Source organism: Capsicum annuum, chromosome 4, assembly GCF_002878395.1.
Source record: "Capsicum annuum cultivar UCD-10X-F1 chromosome 4, UCD10Xv1.1, whole genome shotgun sequence".
In the NCBI taxonomy this organism is placed as follows: Eukaryota; Viridiplantae; Streptophyta; class Magnoliopsida; order Solanales; family Solanaceae; genus Capsicum; species Capsicum annuum.
Window position 1 is genome coordinate 15,543,046 of NC_061114.1, and position 13,249 is coordinate 15,556,294.

The 13,249-nt window shown below is 35.1% G+C and overlaps 1 protein-coding gene across 13 annotated transcripts; it reads left to right on the forward strand.

Annotated features, from left to right (window-relative positions):
- Nucleotides 1-1,246: 1,246 nt before the first annotated feature.
- LOC107868209 (probable LRR receptor-like serine/threonine-protein kinase At3g47570) lies at nt 1,247-8,746 on the forward strand. 13 transcript variants are annotated; one of them, XR_007054445.1, is made up of 7 exons: nt 1,249-2,427; nt 2,517-2,732; nt 2,830-4,821; nt 4,925-5,319; nt 5,596-5,998; nt 6,785-6,871; nt 7,537-8,746. XR_007054445.1 is itself a non-coding variant. In XM_047410784.1 (5 exons), exons 1-5 carry the CDS (start codon nt 1,278-1,280, stop codon nt 5,653-5,655), a joined length of 3,543 nt encoding a protein of 1,180 aa, XP_047266740.1. In that variant the 5' UTR covers nt 1,247-1,277; the 3' UTR covers nt 5,656-8,746. The 13 variants fall into 13 exon arrangements, 2 of the variants coding, with proteins under 2 accessions (XP_047266740.1, XP_047266739.1); XR_007054448.1 differs by having other exon boundaries at nt 7,884-8,746; XR_007054444.1 differs by having other exon boundaries at nt 8,329-8,746.
- Nucleotides 8,747-13,249: the final 4,503 nt, after the last annotated feature.

A 13,249-nucleotide genomic window follows, 5' to 3' on the forward strand; every position in this document is an offset into this window, starting at 1 on the left:
TTAAAGTAGTACATATATATTGAATGGTACGTATATATGTGTATATATCTTCTATAGACGTATATATTTAACGTAACATGTGTATATGCTTATAAATTAGTGTATAACTATATATATATATATATAGTGTGTGTATATATTGTAATATATATATATATATATATATATATATATATATATATGTTGTAGTATATTTTATTTAAAGTAGTACATATATATTAAATGGTACGTATATATGTGTATATATCGTCTATAGACATATATATTTAGCGTATACATGTGTATATGTTTTATAAATTACTGTATAACTATACATATAGTGTGTGTATATATTGTAGTATATATATTGGAGTATATTTTATTTAAAGTAGTACGTATATATTGAATGGTACGTATATATGTGTATATATCTTCTATAGCCGTATATATTTAACATATATATGTGTATATGGTTTATAAATTATTATATATATCATTATATTGTAGTATATATCTTGTAGAATATGCTTTATTTAGAGTAATATATATATTTAACTAACGTATAGTCGTATAGATTATATATGTAATTGTGTATATGTGTATATATTTTTTTAAATTCTAATGTAGTATATATTATATATATATTTCTTAACGTATTTAAAATGTATATAGGTGGGTATAGATAGTGTTTATTGGAAAAAAAAAATATTTTTTTTGGTTTTTGACCATTTTGACTGAGTTTAGATGGGTTGGACCGGGTTGGGTTATGTAGTCCGGTTCAGGGTTGTTTTTTAAAAAATTACTGTTGGGCCTGGAACCGGACTGACCCGTTTAACTAGGCCCAAATCCAAATCAACCCACAACCCGACTAATATTCATGGGCCGATTTCGGGTCGACCCGACCCGTCCCACTTGACACCCTTACTATAAACCATAGTATCTTCATGAAATAGGCATGTTGGAACTATTTCAAGATTTGAATGACAAGTATCCATAACTTTGTTGTTATAGAAAGTAATTTATCGGACAAAATTTGACTAAGCTTGATTAATATTAAGAAAACACTATAGTGTAAGTTATTAAATGTGGCATTACTTTTCACCACACAATTCTAGAGAATATGAAAGCAAGACTATTCAAAAGAATTAACCACACAAAAAATAAAGCAATACTTTGTTGACTTGCCAAGTCTTTGGCTGATTAGAGGAATTTTGTGCCATATTTACAATTCTGATTGAAATGTGCAAGAGTAGACTGATTTTGTGGTATTAGTATTGATGTGACATGTTGAATAAATCATGAAAACCAAAAGGGAGACCTCATTGCAATTTAAAGTTTCAAAACCACAAGGTACTAGCCATACTAATTTCCTACTAATATTTGTACTTATGGAGAAAGCCTTCAGTTCTTTTTTCTTAATAATATTCTTGTTGCGTCACTATGTTATGGCTAGTTTGGCCATGACCCAAACCAACATTACCACTGATCAATTGGCTCTTCTGTCTTTGAAATCCCAAATCATTTCAGACCCCTTTCACTTCTTGGATGAAAGTTGGTCTCCAGCTAGGTCTGTTTGTCATTGGGTTGGAGTCACTTGTGGCTTCCGCCGCCAGCGAGTGAAGTCATTAAATCTTTCCAATATGGCTCTTATTAGCAAGATTCCCCGTGATTTTGGTAACCTAACATTTCTTACTTCTATTGACTTGGGAAGCAACAATTTCCTTGGAAATTTGCCTCAGGAAATGGCACGTTTGCATCGGCTTAAGTTTCTTGATGTAAGTTTCAACAACTTCAGTGGGGAGGTTCCCTCTTGGTTTGGGTTTTTACACCAACTTCAAGTTTTAAATCTTGGAAATAATAGTTTCACTGGTTCCATCCCTTCTTCATTTTCTAATGTTTCCACACTTGAGACTTTGAATCTGAAATTCAATTCCATAGAAGGCCAAATTCCGGACGTGATTGGAAGTCTTACAAACCTTAGAGTATTAAGCTTGCAGGGTAACAAGCTCATAGGTTTTATTCCTCTGTCACTCTCAAATTTCTCAAGGTTGGAGACTTTAGAATTATCTGAAAACTCACTTCAAGGAAATATTCCAGAAGAAATTGGCAATCTTTACAACCTTAACATGTTGGGCGTAGAATTCAATCAGCTTACAGGTTCTATACCACTGTCAATTTTCAACATTTCTAGAATCGAAGTCATTGCATTTACAAGCAATAGGTTATCAGGAAATCTTCCCAATGGTTTATGCTATGGTCTCCCACTACTCAAAGAGCTTTATCTATCTGATAACAAGCTTCATGGTCATATGCCAACAAGCATGTCAAATTGTTCACAACTTCAAGTATTGTCTTTATCAAAAAATGAGTTTGATGGACCAATACATAGTGAAATTGGAAGATTGAGTAACTTGCAGATATTGCATCTTGGAAATAACCTTTACACAGGTACGGTCCTGCTATATTAATTATATTTATGATATTGTAGTACTGAATCAAATTATATTTACAAAAAGATTATTACACGTGAACTGCAGGAGTAATTCCAAATGAAATTGGGAATCTTGTTAAACTGGTGGAGTTAGGCATGGCGGAAAACCAGATTATGGGCTCTGTGCCGATCTCCTTGTTCAATAACACTTCACTGCAAACCTTAAATCTATGGGGCAACAATCTTAGTGGATCCTTACCGGGGGAGATTGGCAACTTAACCAAGATGCAATTTTCATATCTTGACAAAAATAAGTTTACTGGTACGCATTCAAAGTGATAGCAAGAAGTACAACTTATTCTAGATTGAACCAATTATTTAAATTCACTAGTAATCCTTATTTCTATATGTGTTTCCAGGTGAAATACCCAAAGAGATGAGCAATCTCATTGAGTTGAAGGTACTTAATCTTCAGAGTAATGGATTTAGTGGTCCGCTTGATATGAGAATCTTCAACATATCAGGGCTGAGAACAATTTCCCTTTCAGCCAACAATCTATCAGGAACCTTCCCACCAAACATATGTTCTATCATACCCAACATTGAAGGGCTTTATCTGCGCAACTTAACCAATCTTGTTGGGACTATACCTCATTCAATCTCCAATTGTTCAAAACTTACTTTACTAGAGCTTTCAGACAACAAACTCACTGGCTTGATTCCCAATTCTCTGGGATATTTGACTCATCTGCAGTTCCTAAACTTGGAGGGAAACAACTTAACCAGTGATTCATCGTTAAGCTTCCTCACTTCCTTAACGAATTGCAGAAATTTGACAAATCTTGCTATATCTTTGAACCCTCTATATGGCATGCTTCCGGCCTCAGTAGGTAACCTTTCCACATCTCTTTTAAGATTTTATGCCAAAAGTTGCAAAATCAAAGGGCGAATTCCAAATGAAATTGGGAACTTAAGCAGCTTATTTTTCCTTGTTCTTTCTGGAAACAACTTGGTTGGATCAATTCCCACAACAATTGGCAACTTGAGAAACCTTCAACGCTTCAACTTTAGTAACAACAAACTTACAGGATTTATTGGGGATCATATATGTAAATTGCAGGATTTGGGTGATATTTACTTGGGTCAAAATCAACTTTCAGGATCTCTTCCTAACTGTTTAGGGAATATTACTTCCCTTAGGGAGATATATCTCGGTTCCAACAAATTGAGTTCCAACATACCACCAAGCTTGGGGAAGCTTCAAGATCTAGTGGTTCTTGACTTATCGTCAAACAACATGGTAGGTTCTTTACCTCCAGAAATTGGAAATCTAAAGGCTGCGACGCTTATAGATCTATCAATGAATCAATTCTCAAATGAAATTCCTAGAGAAATTGGAGGATTGCGAACTCTGGTGCACCTTTCTCTGAAACATAATAAATTGCAAGGATCTATACCTGACTCAATGAGCAACATGGTAGGTTTGGAATTCCTAGACCTTTCTCACAATAATATATCGGGTATCATTCCTACGTCTATGGAGAAACTACAAAACCTAAAGTATTTCAATGTTTCTGTCAACAAGTTGTATGGAGAAATACCCTTGAGGGGTCCTTTCAAGAACCTCCCGAGTCAGTTTTTCATGTACAATGAAGCATTGTGTGGTTCTTCAAGGTTTAGTGTCCCTCCATGCCCCACTTCATCAAAGCACAGTTCAAATAGGAAAAAATTTCTAGTTCTGTTTCTTTTGCTTGGATTTATACTTTTATTTGTTCCTATCACCTTTGTGTTTGTATGGTTAAAGTATAGAAGAGGTAAAAGAGATCCTCCACAAGCTAAGTCATTGTCTACCGTAACAAGAGAAAGAATTTCATACTATGAACTGCTCCAAGCAACTGATGCACTTAGTGAGAGTAATTTGATTGGTTCTGGAAGTTTTGGCTCTGTGTACAAAGGCACTCTCACAAGTGGGACTCTGGTTGCAGTTAAAGTGTTTAATTTAAAATTGGAAACGGCATTCAAGAGTTTTGATACAGAATGTGAAGTTTTGCGCAACCTTCGTCATAGGAATCTTGTTAAAGTCATCACTAGTTGTTCTAACCTTGATTTTAAGGCTTTAGTGCTCCAGTATATGCCAAATGGTAGTCTTGAGAAGTATTTGTATTCATACAACTACTTCCTCGACATTAGACAAAGACTAAGCATAATGATAGATGTGGCATGTGCATTGGAATATCTCCATCATGGGTGTTCGTCGGCTGTGATTCACTGTGATCTAAAGCCTAGTAATGTCTTGCTGGATGAGGATATGGTTGCCCACCTAAGCGACTTTGGCATTTCAAAACTACTTGGTGAAGATGAGAGTGATTTATACACTAAAACCTTAGCAACACTTGGTTATATTGCTCCGGGTACATCTCTTTGTTTTGCTAATTATTTTAACATTGATTATTCCTTTCTTTTTTTCCCACCTAGAAAGCATATTGCATCTTTTAATAAATTGTTTGACTGTAGAGTATGGACTGGATGGACTAGTGTCAACAAAGTGCGATGTCTATAGTTATGGGGTCATGTTGCTGGAAACGTTTACTAGGAGAAAGCCTAATGAGTTTGAGGGAGATCTTAGCTTGAAGCAATGGGTGAGTTATTCACTTCCAGATGCTGTAATGGACGTCGTAGATGCTAACTTGGTAACACCAATGGGTAAAGGCTTACAGAAGGAGCTAGATGTTGTGGCATCAATCATGAAAGTTGCATTAGATTGTTGTAATGAATCTCCAACAAGAAGGACCAATATGAAAGATGTTGTAGGGATGCTACAAAAGATCAAGATTCAACTTCTAGCATGTTGAGCATGTTCTTGGAATTTGTTGTTCCAAATAATTTGTTTGTTGCAAATATTTGATAAGTTATGGATTCCTGTAATATTGCTTCTATCTTTTTTGTTTAGCACTTGTTTTGCATGATTCTGTTTCAAAAAATTCTAGTTGATTGAATAAATCTCACTATTTCCTTTTAACAAAAACTAAATTGATCATCAAAATCTTGAAATAGTTGATTTTCTTTTTAAGTGTTAAGGAATTAACATGTTGGAGTGTGAAATATCCCAATTTCTACTTCTTGTCCACTTATGTTTTTCCCTCAGTTTCCAAATTACCAATAAAATGTCTTCATGTGATTTACAGGGAGACTGCTCATCTGGACTTTACGTCGTGCAGCCTTTTGACAGAACTTCACACAACTGAGGTCCGGGGAGGGTAGAGTGTACGCAGACCTTACCCCTACCTTGAGAGGTTGAGATGTTGTTCCCGATAGATCCTCGGCTCAAGGAAAAATAAAAGAAATTCAATGCAGGTCGGGGGTAAACAAATTAGCAGGAGCGAAAAACAATTGCAGAAATTAAAAGACCATTTTAAAGAGAACTTTATAATGCACGGAACAAAACATATATAGATCCTACAGTATTTGTACATTTCCATGCCTCTTAATAGTGACAATGTTCCATATATAGATCCTACAGTATTTGTACATTTCCATGCCTCATAATAGTGACAAACTTGAAAAGTCGAAGGAAGAGGGATGAAGCAGGTAAATACTTAAAGCAAAATCTAGCAGGATTATGCTCACAGTTCTTCTGAAGACTTAGTTCTTGCTTTCTAATCATTTATGCTCCTATTCTGACATTTTGAGATGGAAGTCTGTTGTTCTTGGTTTTGTTACTTTTTGTAGTAGCTAATTCTTCTTCTATACACAGTTTCACTGACAATACACAGTCTTATATCATTATTCTCACAAGCAGGATGCTAGCTTAGTCGTCCCTTTGCACATCTCCATTAAATCTTTAGGAAGCATCTGCCTCCTCATAAACGACCCAAGATATTCGTAATGATTGTTGTACAAGTGTGGCATCTTTAGACAAAAAGTTTTATCTTTCAGGATTGATCAATGTATTATCACTTTTCACCTGTTGTATTTCCAATCGAAATGTCTTATGGACTGTTTCCTAAGGCATAATTGTTGAGATTATCATAACAAGTTAGTTAGAACCAGTGAAAGTAATTATCTGTAGTTAACAGTTATTACTGTTCCATCGCCTTAGTTACTGTTACACTGCTTACTTGTACAACTGGTTAGTTAGTTGGTTGTAACAACTTGCAAGCGAAGGGAGTGATAATTAGGAAGCTTCTAGATGATTCTAGAGACTTTGTACAATTCTATAAATAGCTCCTAAGTCACTTAGAAGAGATTAATTGTAACTGTTTTCTTCTCAGTTCATATCAATGAAATTCTCTGCTTTCTTTTTCTTCCCTTATCTGTTATTTTTCAGCTATGAGATGGTGTGTATGTTACTACTATATTTTGACATGATATCAGAGCCACAGGTTATCGTGGTTCAAGAGCATCATTGATCTCTAGCTGAGGTGATTTAAGATCCCTAAATTGATGGCTGCAGCATTGAAGGTTAGATCTCTGTTTGAAGCATAATTTTGAGTTGTTTTTTTTTGGCAATTGTATTGATTACTCAGATCATATAGTATAGTTGGAGATCCTAGTGAAACTTATCTTATTTCGAAGATTAAGATGCCACCTAAGATAGAGTCAAGTGATCCATTGTACATAGAAGCTTCAGAAGTGTCTGGAGCTACATTGATTCCAATCAAACTCATTGATTTAGAAACCTATGGAGTATGGAGTAGATTGATGAGAATTGCCTTGTTAGGAAAGAGGAAGTTTGGTTTTTTAAATGGAACTTGTAGCAAGGAAAATTACAAAGAACTGCAATGCAATTGCGCTCTCATGGTCGATGAGTTCTGTTAGTGCAGAGTTGTTAAGCGGAATAGTGTATGCAATAGGTGAATTTGAGGTGTGGGAAGATCTAAAGGAGAGGTTTGATAAGGTGAACCGTATGAGATTGTATCAGCTGCATAATGAGATAAATACTCTGTCACAAGGAACTGATTCTTTAGCAACTTCACAAAATTGAAGAATTTATTGAATGAATATGATGCAGTGATTCCAGCACCATCATGCAGTTGTCCAAAGTCAAAAGAATGTGAAGATCACTTGTAGGAATTAAGGCTAATTCAGTTTTTGAGTGGGCTAAATGACTGATATGACTTATCCAGGAGACAGGTTCTGCTGTTAATGGAGGGTGAAATGCAACACTTGACTTGGGCAGCTACTATTACTGAGAAAAACAGATCATGTTTCAATGCAAGTGAATAGAGGATCAAACACATGTTATGGACATCAAGGATACAAAGGAAGAAAGTGTACTTAATGCAGTTTAGTGGACATACTAGAGAGAATTGCTACAAGTTGATAGGCTATCCAAATGACTGGAAGCAACGGCAGAAGAACAACTATAATAATGGAGGTTCTGGGGGATATAATCAAGGATATGGAAGAATCAATGGACATGAAAATCAATATTCATGTCAACTTAATTCACATACTAACTTTACTGATGCAGGACATCATGATTCAACTGGTCATGAAGGCAGCAAATAGATCAACAATGCAATTTTGGCCAAGGGATAAGCTTTCACTGATTAAGAGTACAAGTAGATCATGGAGATTTTGAACAAGGATTCACAGGATGTGAAGCAAGCAAACATGTCGGATATAGCTGCATGTTCACTAGCTCACATTAAGTCACAACAATGAATAGTGGACTCTGGTGCTCTACTCATCATATAGCTGTAAATGAGACTCTGTTGTCTAGCAGTAAAGTAGTTAGGCCAAAAATGGACAAGATGAATCTACCTAATTGTGTTGAAGTTGATATTTCACATACTGGTGAAGCTATAATCTTTTAGAATGAAATTATGAAAGATGTGTTGTTTGCGCCTGTATCCAAGGCCACTAGACAACTGTCTTGCTTTATATCCTTTTACCCCGACTTTTGTGTATTTCAGGACATTTACAATGGCAAAGTGAAGGGGATTGACAGAGAAAATGGAGGCTTGTACATTCTGAGAAGTGACAGTGAAGGTAGTTGGTCATAAGGTAGTTGCTCATCAGAAGGGCAAAGGAAGCAAGAAAATCTGGTAGCAGAAGTTACTATGGACACCAGCCTTTGGCATAGAAGACTTAGACATCCATCTGCTCAAGTATTAAAGTCTCTAGATCTTTTAAATCATAATAAAGACATAGAGTTGCTGAATAAATGTCACATATGTCCATTAGCCAAAAAAACTAGGTTGACATTTCCTATTAGTGATGCTAGATCTACTGATGCTTTGACATTGTACATATGAATCTTTGGTACCTTATAAAACTCCAACCTTTGATAAGAAGTTTTATTTTCTAACAATAGTGGATGACTACAACAGATACGCTTGGGTTCATTATGACAATTGAAGTCTGAAACTATCATGGCTCTTAAAACTTTCTGATAATGATCAGAACTCAGTTTGGGACTACTATCAAAAACCATAAGGTCAGACAATGGGACAAAGTTCTTTAACTCAAAATGTTCAGACTTATTCACTTCTTTTAAATTTTACGTGGTTTATTGATTCATATTGCTGATTGGCATCGGCAAATAAACATTTTTGGCCCACAGATGATTGGCTACTTTAGCAGAGATCATTTTGCAACAATTCATTACAAAATACAACCTTGAAGGTTGCGTTATAAATACAGCCAACATTTTTAATCAACAAAGTTATCGTGGTGTTATGGATGGATCCATAGTTGTTCAAAGAGAATCAAAAGTTAAGCGAAATAGATCTTGTATTTACAGACAGACACGACCAATAAAAGGTGCAACTACGAAAGATGATATGGAATTACGATGGATATTCGTAACTGCAAACATGATCATACAATTTTCATTTAAGAATGAAACCTTATGTTCAATGAATAGAACAAGAAACAAGGATTATAAGAAATCTCACTTGCAGACCAGTAGCCATTGGTACGGACCTCCTAACAAGAAAAGTGTATGAGTTCTGGCCAGCAAAATTGGCAAATACAAGAGTGTTGCAGACACATTCCTAATACAGTCACACCTCTCTATAATAGTCATTCTTTATAACCACCAGGGAAAAGACTCAAATATGACATTGAAATATAAGAAATGACTCATTTATGTCATCAGTTAAAAGTTTGGCTCATTCATATCACTACTATTATAAAATCAATTTATTCATGCCATTACTTTTTTAACCATGAATTTTCAAAAACAGTTTTGCCACGTGACCTTTTATTAGAGGTCCACGTAATTAATTAAAATAAATCAATATTAATTTCATAATATCTTAGACCCACTTAAAAGAATTGAACCATTTAACATGACCCGACCCACACACATTAAAATATTTTTTTCTACAACAACAACAATTTTTCTGATCAGAAAAAATAGTGATTAATGTATATCCTTTGACTTTTTCTTATTGATTCTAAATCATTATAAATGTTATGCTTAACAGAAAACTCAAAAGTTCTATCCTTCGGTAAATGATTAGTTGTAATTCCAGTGACTCCAATATATAATCCGAAGTTGTAAAAAAAGAAGCCAATGAACAATTAGGGCAAGCAAGAAAAAGTAGGAGGCATACCAATAGAACTTCTCCATTCTCCCAACACGAATTAGGGGAGCATACATTGTTGAAAAATTGTAACACCCCGCATTTTCGAGCTAGAAATCGAACCATCATTCCTATGTGTGCAAACTCTAATCCCATGATTCATATTTTCATTCATGGGTCATGATCTTTATCCTAGTATGGAAAGTTCTTTCGAAGTTAAAAATGTTCATAGAAACCACAGAGAGCAAAGTTGAGCTAAGAATCTTTGATTCATCCAAAGTTTGGTATTCGATTCTATAAGGATCTACTTTGAACGTATATAACTTTTGATATATGTGGAATTTTTCAGATCAAGACCCACCAAATTGTAGATAATTGAGTCATCTTTCCAACGATACATATTTAGCCTTACTCCGATACCTGAACGAAAAGTTATAGCTATTTTTCGTGTGAGGCAGTAAGCTGCCGCGATTACACTGCTCGGTGGTACCTATAGCGGTGGAGCCAACAACGCTCAACGATAAGCCTTAAAGTAAGGATTGTCCAAAATAATAGGTCATCGCTATTACACCACTCGGCAGTGCCTATAGCTGTGGCACCAATAGCGCTCAGCGGTGAGACTCAAAATTGGGATTTCTGCAGAAACTTTTAATTTCGAGGGGCAGTCTTGTCTTTTTTCTACAAATCCAAGTCGTGTAAACAATGAATTAAAACGTCTTTTAGGCATAATATGCCCAAATTCGCTCAAACTTATCAAGAAAAAAAATCCTAACCTCCCTCCCAAAGATCAAGAATCCATACTTTAAGTTCAAGATTTCTAAGAAACAAAATCAAGATTTGGATCCTATTCTTCAAACTAAGTAGTCTACGCTATGTGGGACTACCCTAAAACTCCATGGGCATAAGTTTTTCTTACTTTTATCAAATTTAAAGATCTATAATCTTGTTTACAAAGAATGTTTGATATTATTGTGAAAATTATGTATCATGGAATTGTTTTGATGAAATTATATGTTGTCATGAACCATTTTTCAAGAAATTTAAATTGTAACTATATATGTATATTTTCATTTGCAATGAAGAGTCGATTAAGAGCATGGTTGATAAAAACTCCCTCTCCTTTTATAATGTCATTTATTTCAAGTGTTGTGGATTGCTCAAATTGCATGAACTTTCTTAAAGAAAACAAAATGGTGAACGTTTGTTTAATGTTCACGGATTGATATTGTTATGACATGTTGAGAGGGTGTTTTTCGTATGATAAACGTTCATTGAATCAAATTAATAAGGGTTTTGAGTAATGCAAATATGATATTGCCACCTTATGATTGTACTATTGAGAGGAGTGTCTTTGATGTAAATTCAAAATGAAAATCTATTGCATGACTCTCTCTCACTTGATGTTTAAAAACTATGGGTGGTCATTAACATGAGGAGAAGTGAAAAAAGCTACAAATATGTTATGGTATGATATGAATGACTTGCAAGTCGGGGTATGACGATACCCAGTGATAGTATGCTCTTAACAGAACAAGTGATGAATGATTAAGAGAGTAAGATGGTTACCCAAAGAAAGCACGAGTCGAGAGACTCAATGTTGAAAATTGTGGTTTATTGACTCGAGTTTTGGCACCATGTTGTGTGGTCTTGTGTGCCTTGATTTATGTCGTCCCAACTTTGGACTATGGTTAGAAGCCATGATTTGTGGTCTTGTTCCCTACCATGACATATTATTATGATTGGGAATTATGGAACCCTGCTTTGTGGACTGGCGTGTCTCCCATACCGATACTCCAATCCTTGCGAAAAACTTGGGTTAGGGGCTTGATCACCGAATCAAGGGTGGATCCCATATAGCCCGTGGGATGATCATAATTGTAGGATGTACTATCTAGCTCAGGAGAAAATAGAAAGTGAGTCATGATTTCTAAGAGTTTTTGAAATTCATTTCAGTATGCCCCTATGTTTTCACTTATGCATTATGTTTATTGTTTTATAAAATGCTCTTATTATGAAATATAAAAACATGTTATTTTTAGTTGTTTCACATACCAGTACATTTTGTATTGACCCGCTATATTTTAGGTTCTGAGGCCCAGTCTAGCGATCCTGCTAAACAATAGATTGTTGTCAGACATTCAGAGTTGGTGAGCCTTCCTTACTTCAGCAAGCATCGTGTTTACTTATGTTGATCTCATTGTTTTTAGTTCATGGTCTGACCGGGGGCCTTGTCCCAATTTCAAACAAATTGTTATTTTTAGTTATAGTAGAGATTTCGCAGACGTGTATTAGATGGTTTGAGTTTTATTGAACTTATGTCCGCATTACTCAGTTGAGATATTAAAGTGACCATGTTTCCGTTTATTTTTGGCATTTCTTATAGTATATGAATTGTATATATGATTGCCAGTTAGAGAAGCGCTCTCTGGCCTTCATGGTTTGGGATGCTCGTCCCGGCCTGAGCCTCAGTTCGGGTCGTGACAAAAGTTATTTTCAAATAATGGCTTAAAAGAAGTTTGCTATCCCAATTATCCCGTAATGTATATGGGATAACTTATCCCATCACTATGGTATAAATGGTGGATAAATAATCTTGATACTAATTAATTTAAGATATTTTGAAATTATTATTGATTTATTTTAACTAATGATGTGGACCTCTAATAAAAGGCCACGTGGAAAAGCTGTTTTTGAAAGCCCGTCGTTAAAAAGTGAGTGCGTTGGTTTTTCTAATGGTGAGACATGAATGAGTCAAACTTTTAACTGATGGCATAAATGAGTCATTTATGACAGTTCAATGTCATATTTGAGTTGTTTCCCTTATTTTAATTAATGATATGGACCTCTAATAAAAGGGCACGTGGCAAAGCTGTTTTTGAAAATCCACCATTAAAAAGTAATGGCATGGATGAGTTGGTTTTGTAACGGTGATGACATGAATGACCCGAACTTTTAACTGATGGTATAAATAAGTCATTTCTGATAGCTCAATGACATATTTGAGCCTTTTCCGTAACAACAATTATATTATTTGTTTGCTATGACCAGTAGCGGAGCCAAGATATTCACTAAGGGAGTTCATAAGTGAACATAAAAATTAACCAAAGTGGGTTTTACATCTAATATATATACATAAAATATAATTTTAACCATGTATATATAGCATAATTTTTCGCCGAAAGGGGTTCGGATGAACCCCTCGGCAAAGGTAGATCCGCCACTGGCTATAACAGTAATTATAGCAACCAAAAAGTATCTAGATAAACAACGCCATTATAGAGAGATTTGATTGTTACACGATCTG

Coding starts and splice junctions, on each gene's coding strand:
- LOC107868209 (XM_047410783.1), top strand. CDS start 1,278: ATGAAAACCAAAAGGGAGACCTCATTGCAATTTAAAGTTTCAAAACCA. Junction 2,733..2,829: donor TGACAAAAATAAGTTTACTG/GTACGCATTCAA, acceptor ATGTGTTTCCAG/GTGAAATACCCAAAGAGATG. Junction 4,822..4,924: donor ACTTGGTTATATTGCTCCGG/GTACATCTCTTT, acceptor GTTTGACTGTAG/AGTATGGACTGGATGGACTA.